This window comes from Oryx dammah, unplaced genomic scaffold, assembly GCF_014754425.2.
Source record: "Oryx dammah isolate SB20612 unplaced genomic scaffold, SCBI_Odam_1.1 HiC_scaffold_2, whole genome shotgun sequence".
NCBI classification, from domain to species: domain Eukaryota; kingdom Metazoa; phylum Chordata; class Mammalia; order Artiodactyla; family Bovidae; genus Oryx; species Oryx dammah.
In genome coordinates this window covers 12960720-12984909 of record NW_024070186.1, presented here as the reverse complement: position 1 = coordinate 12984909, position 24190 = coordinate 12960720, and the positions used below count along the sequence as shown (strand labels likewise).

Genomic DNA, 24190 nt, shown 5'->3' with positions numbered 1-24190 from the left:
ATGCCTGGGTTCTGCTGTACAGTGGGTGGCCCCAGCAACAGTCTTAAGTGAGTAGAACCGGTGTGAGGGGTTCAGGCAGAGAGCACGGCCAGCTGGAGTACAGATGTCCCAGACCCACATGCCACCTGCCCTGGTTTACTAGCCTGTGTGGCCGCATGGGGGCTCCTCTGATCAGCTGGTGAAGGATGGCTGGCTCGGTGCTAGCTGCAGAATGTCTCCCTCTGGTGGTCCCAAAAGACTCACGAAGGCCAATGCCTGCAACAGGCAGCACTTTGAGCAGGGGGCTGGCATGGGATTTGGTTTGATCCCGCTGAAGGTGTTAGTCACTCAGTCCAGACTCTTTGCGACCCCATGGATTGTAACCTGCCCCGGGCTCCTCTGTCCATGGGATTCTCCAAGCAAGAATACTGGACTGGGTTGCCAGTCCCTTCTTCCCAACCCAGGGATTGAACCTGGTCTCATGCGCTGCAGGCAGATTCTTTACCGTCTGAGCCACCAGGGAAGCCCTTGATCCCTCTAGCAGGCCAGTGAGTCAGCCTGTTACTCCTTGGTGAGTGCTGGCAGGAGACTGCAACTCCTGGGTCAGAGGCAAAGGACGGTTTGTTCCTCATGGCACGGACACATATGCATCAGGGCCCCCACACCCGAATTTCACAGGAGCAACTCGGGGGGCTCCATGGATGCTCACTGCCTGTGCCGTGGGAGCACATGGTACCAAGAGGGATCAGGGGGCTGCGGATCCACCACTTTTCCAGCCAGTAGTGAGCAGTCCCCATCTTGGTCTGGGGTGACGACCCTCATGTCTCAAGGTTACCAGGTGCAGGAACAATGAAAGGAAACAGCCTTGCCACCTTGGCATACCAGCAAGACCTGTAGGTGAGCAAGAGGTCCAGGGGCCTGGCCGCCACGTGGAGCGCCTGTCCCTCTGCTCTGTGTGGAGGGCAGTGTGCTGACGTTGGACTGCGTGGACTCACAGACAGGTAGGGATGGCCTGACCCTCTGGTGGTGGGGGGACCAAAGCAGAGAGATGGAGAATCAGGGGCAGGGAGGTCTGGAAGGGGTGGTGGGTGTGGGCTGCTGGGTGGAAGTGCTCATACCCCACTGTGAGGCCGCTGGGCGCCCACCATGGGTGAGGCACTGGACCGCAGGGAGACAGCCCATTGGTGGCCATCAGTCTCTTTCCTCAGCCAGCCTGGTGCTGGCTGGTGGGTGAGACAGGATGTGGCCGTGGTGGCTAGGATGGAGGCTGAACATGGCATCGTCCCTCGGAGAGACTGGGCAGTGATGTGCTCTAGCAGGATGGACACGTTCCGGGTCTGGGCTCAGCTTCCTGCCTGTGGGGACACAGCCAGTACCACAGTCTTGGGGCTCACTGTGGTTTGATCCACCAGCACAGGATCGGTCCCGCACATCGCATCAGACCAGGGGACCCACTTCAGGGGCCCCAAGGCCCTGTGTGATGCGCCCCACCCCCTCCCCTCATCTTGTGCCACACTCCCCTGTCACACTTCCTGATGGTCCTCGAACATAGGACTTGGGTTCACCTCAGGGCCTTTGCACCTGCTCTTCCCTGGATCCAGATGTCTTTCTTTGATTGTTGTGGCTGGATCCATCACTTCCTCAGAAAGTGGATCACTCCCTCTATCCACCCTGCTGAGAAAGGCCTTCCCAGCTACTCCCACCAACCCTGTGACCTCCAGTTCCTGCCCTGCTGACCTCAATGTTTATCATGTCCCTTGTGCTTTATGCTGTTCTCCCCCTGGACTATGGGCCTGGGCTCTTCTCCCTGGAGACCCAGCACCTAGACATGGTCTCCCTGTAGCAAGGCTGCAGGCGGTGCCCGTGGGCTGGCTGACTGATGAGCATACAGGGTCTGCAGGTGCCTTTGATGCCAGCTCTGGCAGGTTCCAAGTCACTGCTCCCTCATCATCCACTGGGGTTGAAAAGATTTCCTCCCACCCTGGATCACAAAGTCTGCAAACAGACGTGGGAACTTAGCATGGTGCTTAGTGTGGGGGGGGCCCAGGCTGAGTGATCGAGCCTTTCTGCCCTCCTCCGCTGACAGTGACCCTGGCCAGTGCAGAAAGCCGTCGAGATGGACAGATGGACTCTGTGGCAAAGCACAGAAAGGACTTGTAGAGAGAAGAGTGGCCTGTGTTTATTCATTTTATTCCATGTCCTGACTGTCTGGGTCATTTCTACCTGCATTCTCATCACTGTCACTCCAGAATGTATGGGCAATCTGGTAGAACTTTCTGGAATGGAAAGAATAGAACTTTCAGCCACTAGGGTGTCCACAGTCTTTACGCTCCTGGGCAGCACACCACACCCACTTACTTCCATGGGCAGTCTTTTCTGATTAGACATTTCTAGGGTGGAGACCATCTGTTGACCTCATCGATGAAGTGATGAAGGAAAACAATGTTGTCCTCCAGCATTAGGCCCACTACTCTTCATCCTCTCTCTCGACCAGGGTTCAGCAACCTACAGCCCACAGGCCAGATCCAGCCACTGCCTGTTTTGGTAGATAAAGTGTTATTGGCACATAGCCAGGCCCTCTGCTTGTTCTTGTAAATAAAGTTTTATTGGCACACAGACCTACCTGCTTGTGTTTTGCCAATGGCTGCTCTCTGGCTGCAAGGACAGAGTTGAGTAGTTCAAATGGAGGTGCAAAACCTAATGATTTACCATCTGGCCCCCTATAAAAAAGTCTGTAGCCCCTCTCTAGGCTTCTCATGAAGCCTCACCACAGACAGACCAGGTCTAGGGGCTGGGACTCCCAGCCCCCAGACTCTCCCTGCCTTCCTCTGCCAACCCTCCCCAGCTCCTCCTCCAAGGAGCCAACAGCCTTGCCTCTCTATTTCAATGTATTATTCACAAGCGCACGCCATGCTAGTAACTTTTTCAGTGACTGTGGTTTTCTCTGGCTGCCAGAGGAAGGGGCTTTATGTTTTTGGCATGATGTCTGTGCTGGAACAAAGTCCTCTACCCTGCATTTCCTTTATCTGAACTCGAAACACCCCTCAGGATCAGTACTCGATGATCTTGTACTCTATGGTTCCTACTTTTTATTTTTATGGAAAAGAAGTTTCATAATTGCTTTTGCAGTGGTGTCTGGCCAATGGAGCATGACCTGCTTGTGAAATATGTGGTTTTCTAGAAGGGAAGGAGCCCCAGGGGGGTAAACTATGGGCACGGATGTTTTGTCAGAAGCCTGGTTCATGAGATACTTGGCCTTAAGTGATGTTCCCATGGAGGCCCTGGGATACAGGGAAATGAAAGCCAGCCTGTCCGACAGCTCTGCAGTTACTGCTGTGTCATGAAATATTAACTTCCCTTTAGTATGCTTTTAGACGTGAGGTGACTCTCGGGCCAGAGGGCATCGGGGAAGGGGCCCTGGGTGAGAGTGTGTACAGAGCTGCTGACAAGCAGCTGTGGACACGGGTGGGTCTCCGCTTCCTTCACCTGTTGACTAGGGTCTGAGATGCCTCTTAGGGGTTGTGGCTGTCTGTGTAGCAGGATAACTCCTGTGATGGCCACTCACTGAGCTCCTGCTGCTCTGAGGATGCAGCTGTGGCGGATGGAGCCTGTGCCCCTGCAGTGTGAAGTCCTGCAGACCAAAGCTGCAGTCTTGTGGACCAGCCATGATGCCTAGGCGCTGTGCCCCTGCAGTGGGCAGCCCTGCAGATGAGAGCTGTTGGGTAACAGCCATCATTGCTGGTGTCAACCAGCTTGGAAGAGAGACTCCAGTCATTTTCAAAGTACCTTGAGAAAACGATCGAGTGCTGTAAAAGGAGCTCTGATGGGTTCTGACACTTACCCCAAGTTGCTTGGAAACCTCTGGGTGGCGGGCAAGTGAGACAGGGGCCAGCCATTGGCCAGTGCACCTAGGGCACTTTGGTCAACGCACCTGGCAGCTTTGCGAGAGGCAGAGGCAGATGGAGGCGAAAGACCCTCCAGAGGAGGATGTTCTAGGCAGAGGTCTGGACACTGCGTCCATGCACCCAGAGGAGGAAATGAGGGTCAGCTGGCAGCCACTGGCCCTGCAATCAGAGGAGGCACAGGACCCTGTTCACTTCCCTAGATCATGAGGCCGCATTGGGGTGGCAGCCAGGAAGGAGAGGGCAGAGGGCCGCTGTGGGGTGAGAGATTTGTGGTGAGGGAATTTGGGGTTGTAGGAAAAGCTTCGATCAGTTTTTTGGGAGTTAGCATTCAGTCTTCTCTGTGCTCCAGTCGGGGGACTGGAAAGGTGCAGCCAGGGTGGAGATGAGGCAACCGTGGGTCCGGGGCAGCAGCTGCTGGCGTGAACCCTGTGCGGAGCTCCTCCTGGTGCCTTGGATCCTGCCGTACAGGGAATGGGCTCCTGGCTTGGGGCCCCTAGGAAGATGGGGGAGGGCAGGAGCAGACCAGTAGGGGAAGTGGTTCACCCAGTCTCCGGGCCCCCATTCTTCGACACAGCCCTGTCCAGTCCTGCGCCCCACCTCCCTGCGGTTAGGACTTGATGAGAATCGCTTCCTCCGGTTCACCCTTAGCGCCAGCCTCTTGGGAGCGGATCTGGGGAGGTGGACCGCGCTCCAGAGGGCTAGTCTCTCCTCCTGGGCTCGGGTCTGGAGTGCAGGACCGGGCGGACTGCGCTCTCCGGGGCCGTGACGCGGAGCACGCTGCGGGAGCCCCACGGGGCCAGGGCTGCGGTCCTGCTCAGCGGCGGCGGCGCGAGTGACGCGGGAGCGCTGGCCTTTCTCAGCGGGTGGGTTCGCACGCCGGCCCGGGGTAGAGGGAACCGAGGAGCTGCGGAGGCGCGTATCAAGGGGAGGATGCCCCAGGATCCAGGGGGAGGGCTGGCCGGCACAAGGATCGGATCCCAGGCTGGGGTGCGTGGGCAAAGGGATGCGGCTGGGTCCGGGCGCGGGGGCGGGAGCTGGGGTTCGGGGAAGACTGCAGCAAGCTCCAAAGTGTGAGTGCGCCGGGGTGCAGAGGGCTGGGCGCGGCTCGGGCTGCGGTGCGGGGTTGCAGCGGGGGTGCGGGACTGCTGCGGCAGGCAGGCGGCTGGTCGGGTGCGGGTGTCCGCTGGGCTGCGGTGGGGGGCGCAGACGCTGCGACATGGCTGGGCGCGGTCTGTCCGGAGGCGCCGTGTCGCGACTAGGGGACATCTGGGACTTGGCCATCTCAGGCTCTTCCTCTGACCCCCGCCCCCAAGACCTCCCGGCCCAGTTCCGTGGTTGGCGGTTCCTTTGCCCCTCACCCGCGTGTGGCTATTTTTAGTCTTGGAAGTGCTGTCACAGCCAGGATTTCAAAGGATGCTGGAGGAGGAGCGCAGGGAGCAGCTACAGGGTTAGCGGAGTGGAGAGGGGGCGCACACAGGGCCGCAGCCAGTGTGCCCAGACCAGCACATGGTTCTGTTTACCGGTGAGTCTTCTGGGATGGGGAGGGCGGGGTACCAGGAGGAGCCCTGTCTGGGTGAGTCCTCAGGGGAGCACTGGCCCCGTGCTCCCGTCAGCCCCCTACTCCTCTCTAGGGCCACAGCCTCACGTTTTGTCGTTTTGTCTTGTTCTGTGCTGGATGACAATTGTAGGTGTGGGTGTTGTTACTATATTCAGGCCTAGTGGTCAGATTCTCTCTCTTCTTGGAAGTCATTTACTTTTAGAGTTTTCTCTAAATCCCTACTATTCATTTCAAAATTTGCTAGGCCTGTGAGGGAAAATACTCAAATTGGCCTTGGTCTTTTTCCTGATAGTTTCAATATGTTGAACATTACCAAAAAATCATTTGTCAACACAGGCCTCATAAAGTACAGTAGATTGGGGTCTGCAGACAATTTTTGGATTGAACTGAAGGCACTGAAAATGGAGGGTTATAACTGAGATGTCAGCAAATATGACCTTACAATTCTAGTTGATGCTCTTGGAATATTAAATATCCCTTTTAAGTACATTTTTCCTTTTCAATATATGAATTTTAATATGCATCCTCTATCACTCCAGCCATATTTCCTGTATCAACAGTCTCCTGTGGCAACTTTATCTTTGAATACAGACCATTCTTGTTCAATATCTGTGTAGTGATAATGAAGGCGGAGCCTGGTGGGCTGCTGTCTATAGGGTCGCATAGAGTCGGGCACGACTGAAGCGACTTAGCAGCAGCAGCAATGAATTTTATTCTGTAAATAACAGCCTTAGTATCCTAAACTACAGCCCAGCATAACTTTACCGTTTGTAAGAACTACAGTGTTTTATATTCTAAATAGCAATTTTAATGTTTTATTCATACACTAAACAAATGCAGAATGCCATGAGAAAACTGTTGATTAATGTAGAATGAGCAGATTTGTTGTGTGAGGTGGGTGCTCTCTCTCCACTGGGCTGACAAACCTGAACTGCTGGAATGCGGTGTGTTCCAGGAGCCTTCTTGAACGTTTGGACAGTGTGAATTATATTTGAATTAGCCACCTAAGAAGCCCAGAGATTCCCCCAAACTCCAAACTATGAAAGAATTATTAAAAATCTTACTGTGCTCAGAGCCCATTTAAGGAGTTCTTAATGGCAACCCACTCCAGTACCTATGCCTGGAAAATCCCATGGATGGAGGAGCCCGGTAGGCTATAGTCCACAGAGTCGCAAAAAGTCGGACACAACTGAGTGATTTCACTTTCACTTGTCCTCTCTGAGGTTTGCCCAATCACTTACTCTTCAGACTTTTTCTTAGAAAAGGACAGTCATTCCACGATGTGGTTGAATGTAGCCTGTTACAAGCAGTGGATTTATTCTGACTCTCTTGTTTTATGTTAAATCATGTGATTTTTAAACTGTGTGCATAATATACTCAGTTGGCTTTAATACAGTTCCTCCAAAAACAAAACAAAAAAAATTCAAAGTGAAATTGATACTTTTCTTAAAAATACTGTATTTTATTATGAGAATTTACGTTCTTCCTGGAACACTATTGCAAAGGCCCAGAGAAATCTAGGGCCTCTGTAGTTTGTAATTTCCTTGGCTTCCTAGATATTTTGAATCTGAAGGTCAGAAGAGTACAGAACATACCATGAACTGACTGATGAGTAGATGGTGTTTGCTTGTTTTTCAGTATGGCAGTACTGTTTTTACAGGAGATCTCATAAACGGGCATCAGAGAAGGCAATGGCAACCCACTCCAGTACTCTTGCTTGGAAAATCCCACGGACGGAGGAGCCTGGTAGGCTGAAGTCCATGGGGTCGTGAAGAGTTGGACATGACTGAGCGACTTCACGTTCACTTTTCACTTTCGTGTATTGGAGAAGGAAATGGCAACCCACTCCAGTGTTCTTGCCTGGAGAATCCCGGAGACGGCAGAGCCTGGTGGGCTGCTATCTATGGGGTCGCACAGAGTCGGACACGACTGAAGTGACTTAGCAGCAGCAGCAGCAACATACCTGTGCTAATTGTTGTTGTTGTTCCATCCCTAAATCATGTTCAACTCTTTGTGACCCCACGGACTGCAGCACACCAGGCTTCCCTGTCCTTCACCATCTCCTGGAGCTTGCTCAAACTCATGTCCATTGAGTTAGTTAAGCCCTCCAACCATCTCATCCTCTGTTGCCCCCTTCTGCTCCTGCCCTCAATCTTTCTCAGCATCAGGGTCTTTTCTAATGAGTTGGCTCTTTGCATCAGGTAGCCTAAGTACTGGAGCTTCAGCTTCAGCATCAGTCCTTCCAATGAATATTTTGGATTGACTTCCTTTGGGATTGACTGGTTTCATCTCGTTGCAATTCAAGGGACTCTCAAGAGTCTTCTCCAACATCACAGTTCAAAATCATCAATTCTTCCTCACTCAGCTGTCTTTGTGGTCCAACTCTCACATCTGTTCATGACTACTAGAAAAATCATAGCTTTGACCATACAGAACTTTGTTGGCAAAGTGGTATCTCTGCTTTTTAATACACTGTCTAGGTTTGTGATAGCTTTTCTTCCAAGGAACAAGTGTCTTTAATTTTGTAGCTGCAGTCACTGTCTGCAGTGATTTTGAAGCCTGAGACAATAAAATCTGTCACTGTTTCCATTGTTTCCCCATCTATTTGCCATGAAGTGATGGGACTGGCTGCCATGATCTTCACTTTTTGAATGTTGAATTTTCAGCCAGCTTTTCCACTCTCCTCTTTCACCCTCATTAAGAGGCTCTTTAGTTCCTTTTCAATTTCTGTCATTAGAATGGTGTCATCTGCATATCTGAGATTGCTAATTGCTCATGGAGAATTTTTGCTATAAAACAGGGTGGCCAAATTTGCTTTTAGGTGATATGTGAAGAGAGCAACTGACGGTTTGATTCTGGGGAGAAGAACCCCAGAGAAGGTTTGATGTGGGGTTGTAAGTTCATTGTCAGCCTGGTTTTCTGGACTCTCCCAGGGCCTAGACTCTTGGGCGAGGGTCTGGGTGTGGTGTGGGGGGTGTGGGTGGAGGGAAGGAAGGGGGAGGTCAGGCCAGACTCCCCCTGTGGCTAGGCATGGGAATGGTTACACATGACTTTGCCCTTCAAAGTCTGATGAGTGGTAGGTGTAAAGAATGATGTTTGACACGTTTCCTAGGAACCTGTTAGCAGCTGGGATTGAGAAGATGTACACAAGCCTCTAGTGAGTGTGCTGAGATGGGCACCTGTGAATCCGAAAACTGAATCTGGGCAAACACACTTGAGTTTCTTGAGACCGAGTCCTTTATTGCTCCTCCTTCTGTCACTTGTCCCATAGAACAGTGGTCCCTGACCTTTTGGCACCAGGGACCAATTTCATAGAAGATAATTTCCCCACGGACCGGGATGGGGGAATGCTTTTGGAATGATTCAAGTGCATTACATTTATTGTGCCCTCTGTATTATTATTACATCAGCTCCACCTCCGATCATCAGGCAGTAGATCCTGGAGGCTGGGGACCCTGGCTGCAGGACTGAGCCCTGGAGAGTCCCGGTTCCCTTACAGATTAGCTGCCCAGTTGTGAGATTCTCAGAGCCTTCTTTTCCTCTTCTGTCACCTAGAACATTTCCTGCTGATCTGCTCCCCTGAGAAGCTGATTGTGAGGCCTGGCAAGCTGCCGGCTAGGACAGCAGGTGGCCCTGTAAAGGCCACTCGAGCGTAAGCCCCCTTTGCCACGAGTGGTGTGCCAGGCGGCTCCTGAGGACCGCTGGGCCAGCGCCGCTCACTGCGTGTCTCAGTGCATCCTGGCTGCTATACAAAGACCACGTTCAGGGGCTCATAAGCAGCAGACATTTCTTTCTCACAATTCTGGAGGCTGGCCATCCAAGACTGTGTGGTTGGTGGTTCTGGAGACTGGATATCTAAGACTGCGTGGTCAGTGAGGGCCCACTTTGGGAGCAGATTCCTGTGTTCTCATGTGAAGGAAGGGGCCGGGGGCTCTCGGGGGTCTCTTTTACAAGGGCATTGATCCCATTCATGTAGGCTCCACCCTCCTGACCCAACCACCTCCTAAATGGCCCCATAGGAATTTTAGGGGAACACAGACCATCCCATTCTGGCCCCCTAAAATTATGTCCTTCCCACTTGCAAAATATACTCACTCCATCTCAACAGCCCCCAAATCTTAACTCACTCCAGCATCCACTCCAAAGTCTCCCCTAAATCAGATGTGGGAGACCTGAGGTGGACTGATCCTGGTGCATAGTCCTCTCCAGCCGTGAGCCTGGGGAACCAGACGGTCCGTGGCACTGAGCTCCAGCTCATGTGCTCGATGGACACACAGGAGGCCAAAGGAACCGAAACGTCAGCATTGGAGCAGAGGAAGGTTTACCGCAGGGCTGAACAAGGACAGATGGGTAGTTTGTGCCCCCCATATCTGGAGCCCCTGAAGGCTTCAGGAAAGCATTTTTAAAATCCAGGCCATTGGGGCAGGGGGGCAGTGATCACAGGGTATGTGATCAGCTCGTGCACGGCTCTCTGATCTCTCACTGGTTGATGGCAACAGGGCAGGGTCTCAGGGGCTAACATCATCAGTCCTCAGGCTCCAGTAGGTCTGGGGGCTACATGCTTGTGATCATCAAGTAATTAACATCTTCCATTTGGTGGAGGTGGGGCTTTCACGCGTGTAAAACCACTCAGGAAATGTACAACAGAGGATGTCAGTAACACACCTGCCCTGGGAAGGCCCCCTTATAGGGTCCTGCTTGGTTTCAATAAGCTGTGTGCTTCCAGAACAGAGTGGAAGGCCAGGCAGAGGGTGAATATTCCCATTCTGAAAGGGGAAGTGGGAAAGAAGGCAGGGTGACAGGTCCTCAGTTCAGTTCAGTCGCTCAAGTCGTGTCCGACTCTTTGCGACCCCATGAATCACAGCACGCCAGGCCTCTCTGTCCATCACCATCTCCCGGAGTTCACTCAGACTCATGTCCATCGAGTCCGTGATGCCATCCAGCCATCTCATCCTGGGTCCTCCCCTTCTCCTCCTTTCCCCAATCTCTCCCAGCATCAGAGTCTTTTCCAATGAGTCAACTCTTCGCATGAGGTGGCCAAAGTACTGGAGTTTCAGCTTCAGCATCATTCCTTCCAAAGAAATCCTAGGGTTGATCTCCTTCAGAATGGACTGGTTGGATCTCCTTGCAGTCCAAGGGACCCTCAAGAGTCTTCTCCAACACCACAGTTCAAACGCATCAATGCTTCGGCGCTCAGCCTTCTTCACAGTCCAACTCTCACATCCATACATGACCACAGGAAAAACCATAGCCTTGACTAGACGGACCTTAGTTGGCAAAGTAATGTCTCTGCTTTTGAATATACTGTCTAGGTTGGTTATAACTTTTCTTCCAAGGAGTAAGCGTCTTTTAATTTCATGGCTGCAGTCACCATCTGCAGTGAGTTTGACAGGTCCTAAGTGAGCCCAAAGCCTTAAGGCCCACTGGGGGATGGTCCTGCCCCGAGGCTTTGCTGTGCAGAGCCTACTGCACCCTCCCGGGCTGGAATCGCAGGCCAGGGGCTCTCCCGGTCTGGGGCAGCCCTGCCCCACACATTGCCCTCTGCCACAGGCTTTGGGCACCTCCATCCTTCAACTCTGAGTGGAAATAACCATGTGTAATCTCCCGCCCCCAGCCCTGTGGGTGTGCACATCCCTGGTCAAAGACAGCACTGGTCAGAGTGCAGGCCGTCATACAGGGTCACCCCGTGCCACACCAGGCCACTCCTGGGGCTGCTGAGGAGGCCAAGATTGGAGGGGCACAGGGCAGCTGGGCCCCCAGGAGAGCATTCTGCCCTGTGTGCCCTTTCCCTCTGGGCCTGTGCTGGGAGGGCTGCCTCCTGAGCTGTGAGATGCCTTGGGGCCCATCCTCCCTTGTCACAGAGGCAAGTCCTGGCCTCTGTTGACTTTGTTAAGATGCTGTCTAGTCTCCCTGCTGGATGAAAACAGCCAGCCCACCTCCGTCCCGAGCAAGTCCAGCCATACTCTCTGTGTTCTTCCCTGAATAAGCTTTCTCAACCCTTTCCATGCCAATAGGCTGAGCATCTCCAACTCTCTAAGCTCTGAATCCTTTGTGATCAGAAGTCTGTCTTTAGGTCATTTCTCTCTTCTTGCATTTTGCTGTAAGTACTCAAGAGAAGCTTTGCTGCACTTTCAACACTTTGCCTACATGTTTCCTTGGTCAAATTTCATCACTCACAAGTTCTGTCTCTCACAAAACCCCAGGAAAGAAGCAGCTCACCAAGCTCTTTACCTCTTTATAACACGATTGCCTTTCCTTCAGTTTGCAATAACATGGTTCCTGTTTCCATCTGAGACTCATCAGAATGGCCTTCCCCATCCCCCTTTCTACTAACATCTGCTGGTGACCATGTAGGTTTCTCGAAGGAGGCTGGGGCACTCCCTACAGCTCCCCTGTCCCGAGCTGTCACCGCACTCGTTCTATCTGTCCGTGGTGATGGAGGCTTTTTCTAGCACTCCTCTGAACTCTTCCACTCTGCACGTTGCTCAGTTCCAAAGCTGCCTGGGCGTCTGTAGGTGTCTGTAGCATCAGCACCCACTCCTGGAAACAATGTCCTGTGTTGTTGTGGTGCCTCCACGGGAGGGAGGTTTGGCTCCCTTCCTCTCCACAGGTATGGGCATGTCTGGGAGTGACCCTGGCCCGGAAGCAAGGGGGCAGGAGCTGCCCAGGGGGAGGAGTGAGGACAAAGAGGTGAGAGGTGGCCTGGGCCCTGAACCCCAAGTGCCCCAAGTGCCCGGCACTGAACTGAATGGCCCAGAAGAGGGTGGGCCAGGGAGGCCAGGTGATGGCAGGTGCCTCACTCCTTGGCAGATCCCAGCCTCCCTCCACCAGAGCACAGTGATCACGTGTCAAAGCTAGATGAAAAGTGTTGGGAGGGGAAACTTCCTCCGCTGCCTGTCTTGGGTTCTTATGGCTGAACTAATAATAATAGTAAAACTGACACAAGACTGATTAGCAGGAGAAAAAGAAACATTTAATTTCGTGCACCTGAAGGTCCCATAGGAATGGGACCTAAGAAGTGGGCAAAGCAGGCAGCTTTTATACTATTTAGAAAAAGAAACAATACACCAGTGAAGAATCGACAGGGCAGTGAAACTTGAGTTTGGGGTACCCAGTGAGTGGAGGATCTAAAGAGTTTGGGCTTTAGTCGATGAAAGAAGTCGCGAGGTTGGTTTACACAGGCTTCTTGGCCCCAAGTCTGCATCTCTGGTGATAGGGTCCTTCTGTCTCTGGGTGCAGGGGTGCACCTCTCACAGGAGAGGTTTATGCCCTGCTCCCAAGGAGACAGAAGGGAGGGTAAGAGTGTCCCTCTTTCATTGGTTGTCTCTTAAGGAATTTTTGTCATTGTTCAGTTGCTAAGTAGTATCCAACTTTGTTACCCCATAGACTGCAGCACGCCAGGCTTCCCTGTTTTTCACCATCTCCTGGAGTTTGCTTAATTTCATGTCCATTGAGTCAGTGATGCTATCTAACATCTCATCCTTAAAATTCCTTCAGTTCAGTTGCTCAGTCGTGTCTGACTCTTCATGACCCCATGGACTGCAATATGCCAGGCTTTCCTGTCCATCACCAACTCCTGGAGCTTGCTCAAACTCATGTCCATTGAGTCAGTGATGTCACCCAACCATCTCATCCTCTGTCATCCTCTTCTCCTCCTGCCTTCAATCTTTCCCAGCATAAGGGTATTTTCCAATTAGTCAGTTCTTCTTAAATTTTTAAATTCAAAATAATCAGTACGTCTCTGAGGCACATTTTGGGGCCACCTATGCTGGACACCACAATGGGCAGAGAAAAGACTATCAGTGACCGTCAGTGACCGTCTTGTATGGGGGAGGGTGATGTGGCCAGAAGGGGCTTCGTGGTGGGAGAGGGAGGGAGACCTCATGACCCATCCTCTGCCCCTGTTCACACCCTTGGAGCAGCCGGTGGCAGTGGGGGCCTCCCTGGATGACACCTTGGGTGATATGGGTGATGTCATGAGATGTCACTGTGGACATCGTGTCTCCAGGGAAACTTGTGGGGTCTGCACGTATTTATTTTCACATTCGTAACCTGAGGGAAGTAGTCATACTGCTTACCGAGGCCCCAGTGATGGAGACCGGGTCAGAGCAAGGGTTTCAGAAAACAGGATCTGTTCTACTTGGAGGGGCCACGTCACAGAGCGCAAGTCCACTCCCAAAATGAGCTCTGTGGGCAGTGGGGGCTTTTCTCCTGGAAAAACAGAAGAAGTGACCCATGACTGGACGCAGGAGGCTGGGACCCCATCGTGAGCACTGCGTGTGAGGACCGGGCGGTTTCGCCCCTGGTCTTGGGCTCCTGGGCATCACCGGGCATACAGGAGCAGTGGGGGTGGGCATGGTACTCTTTCTCTGGCCCTTGGTGACCCAAGAGGATGAATGGGCGCCTGGGCCCCGTGGCTGTACACGTGCCTCCCGACTGCCCACACCTGATGAGGCCAGAGCTCGGGCAGTCAGAAAAATGTGCAAACCAGAAGGCAGTGGGGCCCCACAGGAGGAAGCACCTGACTCATCCCCCCTGGCCCACTGCAGCAGCCCAGGGGCTGGCTTCTCAACTTGGGTGGTCTTGCGGTGTCACAGCTTCAAGTGGGATCTCATTCCCTGAGCGGGAATGGAACCTGGGCTGTGACGATGAGTGCACTGAATCCTAACCACTGGACCACCAGGGACCAGTGGCTAGAGTCAGTAACTAGTGGTTCGGTTCTTGACTATTTTGAAGAAAGAAATCAGCAAAGAGATGAAAAGCAGGGGGACAAGTAAAGCGTGTATTAAGAACAGAATGCTTGCAAATAGACACATGGTCAGGTTCACAGAATTGTGTGCAGCGGGGGCAGCTTAGATTGCTTATATGGGGCTGTTTTCTGGGTCTTTGTTTTCCTCTGGCTGATTATCCTACTTTCTGCCCATATCTGGGCTGACTCAGGGCCCTCCCCTACGTGCGGGTGCATCTTCTAGCCAAGAAGGATTCCAGCATGAGGGTCTCTGAGAGGTTGACAGGACATATTATGGGCTAGTGCTCCTTCCTTTTGGACCCCCACCGAACATCTCTGTGCGCTTGTGCAGAGGGGTTGAGGGGAGTCTCCTCGACCTCAAGGACGAAAACTGTGGTTGTCTTGTTTTTATTCCATTAGAGCTTAGCTCCTCTCCGCTCCTGCCAAGGTAACTTCTCCTTGAGACGTTAGGAGAATTTCCTCAAAATATCTAATTGCTCACCTTGGGGCCCACCCACCTCCTACCTCACTTCCAGGCCCCCTGGCTTCGAAAGCCAGAGAGAAGCTTATTTTGATGTAGCAGGACCAAGCCCGTCCTGCGGAGCCTGAGCCGGGCATCAGGATGGAGTCACTGACGAAGAGGCGTCAGGATCAGGCCAGCTCCAAGGAGGAAGACGGCTTTGGGATGCAGCCCAGGAGGGTGGCCAACCTGGCCATGGTCCCCAACCTCCAGCAGAGCAGCATCAGCCTCTGCAGGAGCAGGAGGCCACACTGCCTCTTCAGCAGCTGTGAAAAGGTAGGTCTGGGGTCACTGGGTCTGCCAGGACCCTGGTGGGGCACAGTGACCACCTAGTTTTGCTGGGGACCACAACCTAGCAGGGGGGACTTGGAGAGAGCACTGGGGGCCCAGGTCTGTGCCCCTCGGTTGGTTCCTGTCCTGGTTCCAATTGGGAAAGTGCTGGGTAAGCCCCTACAGCCATCCGCCTTGTTGTGCAATGCCTTTGCATCCTTTACCTGACAAGGAAGGCCCGGGCACCAGCTGAGGCCTGGGTTGGCTGCACGGAAAGCCCCAGGCAGGCTTGTGTTGGGGACATTTGAATGTCACACACCACTGGTTGGGTGTGAAGATGGTGTCTCACGTCTCAGCCTGGTCCCATGGATGTGGTCACCTTTGCACCACACTGCTGTTCCTGAGAAAGGCAGTGCTGACCTACAAACTGTAAAGGGCTGTGGAATCCCAGGGGCCCGGGAGGAGCGGTTCCCCAGGTTCCCTCCTCCCTCTGGGGTCTGCATCTGAGGGTCTCCGGCAGGTGGTGGGGGAGGGCTTGGTGTCCTATCTCTGAAGGAAGACCCTGAAGGGTGTCAGGGCGCACGGGTGGGCCTGAATGAGGTGTGGGGTGTGGTTTTTGGAATGGCACTGATCTAACTGCCTGAGAATCTCTCAGTGACCTTTTTACCCTCAGCAAGAAAACCTGAGTTCATGGATTCCTGACAACATCAAGAAGAAAGAATGCATACACTTTGTGGAAAGCTCCAAACTGTCTGACGCTGGGTGAGTGGCTTGTTCTGTTCCCACTGGTGGTTCAGACAGTACAGAATCTGCCTGCATTGCAGGAGACCCGGGTTTGATCCCTGGGTTGGGAAGATCCCCTGGAGAAGGGAGTGGCAACCCACTCCAGTATGCTGGCCTGGAGAATCCCATGGACAGAGGAGCCTGGTGGGTTATAGTCTATGGGGTCACAGAGTCAGACATGACTGACCGACTAACACATTTCTTTCCCTGTTCCCACATGGAGTAGCTGACCAGGGCAGGGCTGACCGAGTCTCAGCAGGGGACGGTTCCAGTGTATATTCCAGCCTGGGGTGCTCGGAGCATTCCCCTCCAGATACACCCTAGTCCTCACTCTGCAGGAAACAGGCCTCACTTCTGCTCCTTTGTCACCTGGTGATGCCACCTCCACCATGGAGCCCTCCTTGACCACACCCAGGATGTAACCCCTCCCTCCACCACACTCTCTATTTGTCTTTGCTGCTGCGCTGCTATTATGTGGCTTTGTGGTTTTCTCAGATGAGTTCTGAGCTCTGACCGTGGCTGAGTCACTTTATTACTTCCCCACTGGACAGATAGCCAGCGTCCAGCTCAGACTGTGAACAACACAGAGGGGAGGGGCATGCCGTGTCTGGGTGATGGAAGAGGATGATAATCTGGAGCCAGAGGTGCATGATCACTGACGATGATGCTGTTCCTCCTGGGATGTGCCTGGGATGTTGTCACAAAAAGTGCCCCATTTGGGGGTTCACGCTCCAGCTTGGCTCCTCTTCAGACGACAGCCCCTCTTCCTTCTCGGAGGCCATGGGGGACCCCCGCATCAGAGAAGTTTGCCATCATGATCCAGCTGACAGCCTCAAGGTTGTATTCAGTAGTGATCAGAGTTCAAGTTTAGGCCGATTGCTCTGACCATGTGCAGAGGGCTTTGCACTGAGGTCTCCGATTTTAGTTTTTAAAGTAGGCTTACAACAGTAGCCCCAGGTTTCCTTGCAGGAATCATTGGCTCCAAAACCCTTTGAAGAAGGTTATTGTGGAGCCCGGGTCTAGTTGGTAGAGGTTCAAGGGGTGCCATCTGTCCAACCTCAGCCCCTCCTGTCCTCTGAATTCTGAACAAATAGCAGAGAAACATCCACAGGGGTCAGTGAGGGTTGGGGTACAGTTTGTATCTGAGACAGAAATGGGGCTCCTTCCTTGTTCAGTGTTTCTGTCCCTCTTTGAAGGAATGGTGCTCAGGATATGCTTGGCTCTGAAACTTCTGAAACACCTTTCTTGGTACCAGGACCCATGCGAGGAACAGCCATGGGGGCTGTGTAGGGGTTGGGGGGAGGTGGGGCGGGCTGTTACTTGAGTGTGCATAACTCCCTGTGGCAGCTTCTTCCTCATGCTGGTGAGGGGAGGGGAAAGGGGGCGGAGCCCCACTTACCCACATGGGCCAAGAGTGCTGTGAAAGTTCTCTGATTATTCAGCTTCTGGGTCAACAATCTGTAGTTTCCTGCTCTGTATCAGGCTTGGGAACACTCTGTTGATTGAAGACCTAGTCTCACTGGGGGATGGTTGAAAGAGAGGAGGGGAGGGTGTGGTCTATTCTAGGCTGTTACAATTTATGAGAAAGTTTGGGGTGGCCTTGGGCAAGGATGCAAGACGGAGTCCTTGTCCTGGTGGTCCCCTTCCCCACCTTGGACCCAGCTTCCTCCTTCCTGAATGGAGGTGCTCACGGGTGGTGCTCAGGGGAGCCCTACAGGTCTAAAAGTGATTTGGGTCCCCCAAGGGGTCATGAGAGCTTCCCAGGTGGCGGTAGTGGTAAACAACCAATTTCCCAATGCAGGAGACAGAAGAGATGCAATTTCTATCCCTGTGTCGGAAAGATCCCCTGGAGGAGGGTATGGCAACCCACTCCAATACTCTTGTCTGGAGAATTCCATGGGCAGAGGAAACTGGCAGGCTATGGTCTGTAAGGTTATAAGGAATTGGACACAATTGAAGCAATTTAGCATGCCTACACACAAGGAGTCATAGAAGAAGGTGGGCTTGGAGTTCCTAGTGGCTGGGCCAGTGCTCCCTGGCCTGAGGAGGCCCCGGCCTGAGCAGTGGGACAGGGGTACTGAACCCAGGAGCCCGGGAGACAGAGCACAGGGTGGGCCTTGGCCTCTTGATCCAGCCTTGGTCCTCTGCACGGTTAGTTAACCTGCACAAATTTTATAAGTTATCTTTCATCTAGAACCTTATTTGGCCCTCACAAATTCTGCAGGTGAGGGGTCAGAGAATGTATTTTTTTTCTCCCATTTAATGATTGAGAAGTTGAGAGTTGGAGCCCCTAAGGCCACATTCCATAAACTACAGGGAAACCCATTTTTTCTCTCTAGGTCCGGTCGTGTTTTCCCCTGGTGTCGTTGGGCTCAGGTCTCACCTGGTGTCAGATTTTTTGATTTGGTCTCATTTGTATCTTGTCTTCTAGGTCACCTGTTACTAGCTAAAGTAGGACTCTAAAAAAATGTGTAGATTTCCAATTTAACAAGCTGTGAAGAAGATAGTTGCTGTCTCCTCTCTCTCCTCCCAAGAACGGCATTAAAGGAGTAAAACGATTTCAACCCACCAGGACAAAGGAGGCAAGGGAGGAGGTGGCAGTTGAAAAGAGATGATGGGGTGTTCTCTCTGGGGGGCCATGTGCATCCCTCTAGTCCCAGATCTAGATGTTTCTGCTTTGAGCCTATACCGTGTGCTTTTTTGACCTTTTTATTTTGAAATAACTATAGATTTATAAGAAATTGTAAAGATACTGCAGATGGACCCCACGGTCCCACCAGTGGTCACTTCTTCTACCCCACCATTCATAACCCCTGGCAATCACTCATCTGCTCTTCCTTCCTGCAATTGTTTCAGGTGCTGAAAGTCATAAAAGAGGAATCCTTCACGAGGTGATGTGTCAAGGCTGGCTTTTGTCTCCCAGTGGAATGCCTTTGTGATCCGTTCGAGTTGTGTGTGTTGGTCCTAGGCTCCTGTTTGCTGCAGAGGAGCCAACTAGCCTAGATCACAGTACTTGTAGGAGGTTTCGGTAGATGACAAATAATTGGATCTTATTATTTTTTTATCCACTTTGCCAATCTCTGGGGCTTCCCTGGTGGCTCAGTGGTAAAGAATCTCCCTGCAATGCAGGAGACACAGGAGACATGGGTTTGATCTCTGGGTCAGGAAGATGCTCTGGAGGAGGAAATGACAACCCACTCCAGTATTCTTGCCTGGAGAATGGACAGAGGAGTCCATGAGGGTGCAAAGAGCTGGACACGACTGAGTGACCAGCACTTTCCCTTTCATTGGTATATGAGGACTTAAGTTTGCCATTGTATTTTTTTGTTTGTTTATATTTCTCTATTTTTCTTTTCCTGCCTTTCTGTGGGTTACTTGAACTTTTCTTAGAGTTCCATTTGGTTTATCTGTGCTATTTTTGCCTATATCTCTTCTATAGCTTTTTAGTGGTTGTTCCAGGTACTACATTATATATATTTAACTTATCACATATTACTGATATGGGCTTCCCTAGTGGCTCAGACTGTAAAGCGTCTGTCTGCAATGCAGGAGACCTGGGTTCGAGATATCGGTGTGTATTGGGAACTCATCCTAGTCTCCCGGTGTTGACATTCACCAGTTTGTGGGAAATGTAGAAACATTCCCACCTTTTACAACGCTTTACCCTTCCCCATTTATATTATAACTGTTTACAGAATTTCCTCCACATACATATTAGGTCATGGTGCAATTGTGCTTCAACTGTCAAACATACTTCAGAAAATTCAAGAGGAGGAAAATGTGTTTATTCACGCACCCACAGTTTTACTCTTTCCATTCTTCTTTCTTTGTTTTCAACAAGTTATTGACAGGAGACAGAGCAGCATATCTTAACATATCTTTCCTCACCTGAACACTGTTGACTAAAGATGTTTCAATATTCACTTACAGAACAAACAGCCGGCCTAGGCGTTAGTGTCTAAAAAAATCCCCTGCTTGACAACATGCTAATATTCCAGAATTCCTCCTTTTATCATTTCCTTTGTTTAGAGAACTTCCTCTAGCCATCTTCTTTGGGGAGGTTTGTTTGTTGACCAGTTCCCTGGTTTTCTTTCATCTGAGAGTGTCTTGACATCCCTTTCATGTGGAAAGATATTTTTGCTGGATGCAGAATTCTGGGTTGGTAGTTTTCATCTTTAGAAAAATGTTGTGTGGATTCTTCCTTGGCACTGATTTCTGGCTTCTGACTCAGAATCAGTTGTGCAATTATTTTCCTCCAACAGGTAAAGTATCATTTCTGACTTTCAAGATTTTTGTCGTTAGATTTTAGAAGTTTGACGGTTATGTGTCTCCTCTGACTCCGTGGCTGGGGTGCTAGTCATGACTCCGCTGGGCCTCCTTTATCCCTGCCGAGGAGAGGTGCAGGCATCAGTTGCCCCTGGTGACCCCGTGGCCTTTGCAGGAAGGTGGTGTGTGAGTGTGGCTACCCACGTGAGAAGCACCTGGAGGAGGCCACGTGGCCCCACACCTTCCAGGGCCAGGAGTGGGACCCGAAAAAGCATGTCAGAGAGATGCCAACAGATGCCTTCGGTGACATCGTCTTCATGGGCTTGGGCCAGAAAGCGGGAAAGGTTGGTTTCCATGACCCCATTGTTCTTACTATGGACCAGAGCCCACCGTAGGTGACTGCGGTGGCCGGACCTCCTTAGGGAGGGAGTGAGAGGCTGCAGAACCCACCTGCCCAGTGCTGTGGGTGGGGTGGAGGGCTCTGCATGGCAAATAGAGCTACATGGTGCCCTCAGGGGATTTGTTGCCAAGGCTCCAGGAGAGGTGTGGGCGGGGCACAGTGGCAAGTTCAGCGGGTGGCCTGAATGGCTTTTGTCACTGCCAGGAGGGAGCAGGGGAGCACAGGGCATGCCGGCGGGGGTGATGGGCAGTGGGGAGGCCTTGGGGCTGGCAGGGAGAGCCAGTGGTAGAGGTGAGAGCCCTGCAGGTGGTGGGGCAGGGTGGGTCAGGGCCCCAGGCCTGCCTGGGGGCACGGGGGTGTGGAGGGGAACAGCGGGGGGCAAGACCCGGCCGGCATCTCGAATCTCAGGGTGGTCACTGGGCCAGCAGTGTTGCCAAGCAGACTAGGGCCCCACCCCCACCCTGCTGAATCAGAGTCTCAGCCCCCTGGCTTTAACCCACCTTCTGGAGGGTTCCAGCTCGTGGATAGCTCTGCCCTGACGGGTCTGGTGGGGTCACTTGTTTCTGTGCTGCAGTTCTGGGACCCCAGCCTCTTATTGGCTGGGTGTGACCCTCCTCCTCGATTTCTCAGAGTCGCTGCCCACATGGCCAAAGAGGCTAAATAAAGCACGTTGTACAAGGTGAACTTGGCCCCAGAGCCGCCTTCCTCAGCACCACCTCCAAGCCCCGCCCCTCCATGAGCTGCTGTTGATGCATCACCACATTGCCTTATGGGGAGACTGGAGTCAGGCCGTGGGGCTCAGGCTGGGGCACCCTCAACAGAGAGACCCGGGGCTGCTCCCCTTCCTCCCCCGTGGCGACCTCTCTTCTCAGCGCTTGCCTCCCCTTTCTCTCACTTGGTGACCTGCTTGGGGGCAGCCACTCTTGCTTCGTCTGGACCCAGTGTGAGCATCCGTCCACCTGCCTGCCTGGGGCTGTCAGGCATGGCTGGGGCAGGGTGGCCAGACTCTGGGGCCTAGGTTGGCCACCCACTGACCCCCGGGGTCTTCTGACCTCCCTGCAGTACGTCCGCCTCTCCCAGGACACTCCCCCCAGCCTGATTTACCAGCTCATGACCCAGCAGTGGGGCCTGGATGCCCCCAACCTGCTCATCTCCGTGACTGGCGGGGCCAAGGACTTCAACATGAAGCCCAGGCTGAAGAGCATTTTCCGAAGAGGACTCCTCAAGGTGGCCCAGACCTCAGGTACAGCAGGGACAGAGGGACGGAGGCCCAGACCATGGGTGGTGCTCAGGCCTGGGAGTGCTGGGCAGCCGAGAGGACCCCTGGAAGGCAGAGTCAGGGCCTTGGACTGGCCAGCCCTTGTGGGCCACCGAGTTGGGCCCAGGCCCGGGCCAGGTGGGGAGTGTCTGATCAGACTCACCCATTTCCTACCACTGTACCTGGCTTGCTCACAGTGTAGACACAGCTCTGGCTGGCTCCCCACTAATGATGCTTCCAAACAGAAGCATTTAGAGAAAGTTCTGAGATGCCGTGTTCCTGAGAGCAGGACAGAGGGAGGCAACAGGGAGGTGGGGGAGAGGACAGGGCCTACAGTCAGAGACGGGGTCGCCGTCCTGCCCCCACCTAACTGAGCATCGTGGGACATCGTGGGTCCCGGCTGCCGCAGGAAGACCTGATCGTGGTGGGGCTCACACCTGACACTGAGTTTGAAAGCCTTGGAGCAGAGAGTCTGCATGGCACCAGGTGTCCCTCTGCTCCTCCCCAGGGGCCTGGGTTATCACCGGGGGGTCCCACACTGGCGTGATGAAGCAGGTGGGCGAGGCGGTGCGGCAGCTGAGTGGCAGCTTCTGCGAAAGGGAAGTGGTCACCATCGGGATCGCCACGTGGGGCGCCCTGCACAACCGGGAGAGCCTGATCCACCCCATGGTGAGCTGGAGTCTGCTTCTGGGTGGGTCAGAGCACAGCAGGGAGGTGGTGGGGTAGGATCTTAGCCAGTGCTCAGGGAACAGGCCACCGCTTGGACACCAGGGTAAGTGCAGTGTCACGGGAAGTGGCTGGATAGGGACGTGGGAGACCCAGGCTCAAATCCCCCCAACCCCCCAGACCCTGGTGACCCCAGGAGAGTAAGCACCTTGCCTGGACTCTGGTTTCCTTCCTCAAGATCATAGGATGGGTCCACATAAGAGTTGCCAGAGCTGCCACTGGTCTGGGGGCCCTCCTAACTCCAGTCTGATGAGAAATGGACTTTGCAAAGGTGTAGCTTGGCTGGGAGCATACAGCCTACATCTGGGTTTTCAGATCCCAGAGCCTGGCCTTTTAGCCCGGGGCTCAATGGTTCCCTGATTCCCCTCCCATGAGCTTCTCTTCTGAGCTTGAAGACAGAGCCTTCCTGCGTCCATTCACCTGGGTGCAGGCCTGAGAAACAATTGCTTAAATGTAGGGATGTGAATTGGAAAAGAGAACTGAATTCACCCAGTAAGATTTTTTGAGGACACAGCAGATTTGGCATAATGAGCACACAGAAGTTTAGAGGGAAACACTGACCCCAAAATAAAGTTCTCCTTGACACACCGAGGAGGTGTGATGACGACTGTCCCACGAGGTTTGACTGATGAACGAGGCTCCGGCCTTCCTGCGGCGGGGGAGATGTGCGTTCACTTCCTGGGGAGGGCGTCCTCTGCAAAGTGACTCCTCACGTCAGTCGCAGACGCTGGTCACCAGGCAGCCAGCCCCTCGGCTGCTGTCCTTCCATGTCCACGTCACAGATGTGCTTAGTGGACTGGATGGGCTCTGTCTTGACTGTCGTTACACAGAGTGGAAATTTGAGGCCCAGAGATACTGACTGACTTCCAACATCATGCTTCACTTTTCTCCCCATCTTGAGTTCAGAGGACTTCCGGAGGCACCACCTGCCCTCCTCTGTGGCATCCAGGGGCCGTGTGCACGGGTCCATAGCCACCTCTCCTGGACCTGTGTCCCAAGTGACCACAGAACTGATGGCTTAAAGCAACCGAAGTGTACTCTCACATTTCTGAACACCAGAAGACTGACACCAGTACCACTTGGCCAGAATTGAGACGTGGGCAGGGCCAGGCTCCCTCCAGTGGCTAGAAGCTGAACTGCCTGCCTCCTCCAGCTCTGGTGGATGCCACTTGCTTGGCTTGTGCCTGCATCGCTGCAGCCTCTGCTCTTGGTCACGTGACCGCCTCCTCGTCTAGGGACACTTGTCATGGCATTTAGGACCCGCCTGGATGGTCGGTGCTAAGATCCTTAGCTTCAGCACATGACCAAAGGCTGTGTTTCCAGATGACAGAACATTCCCAGCCCCCAGGGTTTAGGACCTGATATCTTGGCGGAGAGTATCACTTATCCTGCCTGCTAGAGCACCCATTCCTGGCGTGAAAGATGCAGAGCTGTCTGTCTGTCCCGCCCATCTCTCTCCATCCCCAGGGCGGCTTCCCTGCCAAGTACATCATGGATGAGGGAGGCCAAGGGCACCTGACCTGCCTGGACAGCAACCACTCCCACTTCATCCTTGTGGACGACGGGACCCACGGCCGCTATGGGGTCGAGATTCCCCTGAGGACAAAGCTGGAGAAGTTCATATCGCAGCAGACCAAGGAGAGGGGAGGTGAGCGGGGCCCGCTTACCAGGGCACTTGGAGGAGACGGGAGCGGGCTGGTCCAGGGGTCTGGGGCTCAGCCGGCTGTAGCCAGGACATTTGGTGGGTGGGGTGCTGGGGCAGCCGTCAGAGCACACCTGGACATCTGTATACTTGGT

At 53.2% G+C, this 24190-nt stretch overlaps 1 protein-coding gene across 4 annotated transcripts in view; it reads left to right on the top strand.

Moving 5' to 3' along the window:
- Positions 1-4521: 4521 nt before the first annotated feature.
- The window catches only part of TRPM2 (transient receptor potential cation channel subfamily M member 2), a 51584-nt gene continuing 31915 nt past the window's right edge, over positions 4522-24190 (top strand). For 2 of the 4 annotated variants that reach the window (XM_040231640.1, XM_040231630.1), the window contains exons 1-7: positions 4522-4747; positions 14707-14966; positions 15634-15722; positions 20185-20353; positions 21472-21652; positions 22176-22336; positions 23861-24041. In XM_040231640.1, the coding sequence (XP_040087574.1) occupies positions 14793-14966; positions 15634-15722; positions 20185-20353; positions 21472-21652; positions 22176-22336; positions 23861-24041 (955 nt within the window). In that variant the 5' untranslated portion in view covers positions 4522-4747; positions 14707-14792. Of the gene's footprint in view, positions 4748-14706; positions 14967-15301; positions 15437-15456; positions 15546-15633; positions 15723-20184; positions 20354-21471; positions 21653-22175; positions 22337-23860; positions 24042-24190 lie in introns of those variants that run through there. The other 2 variants (XM_040231650.1, XM_040231658.1) reach the window with 2 other exon arrangements.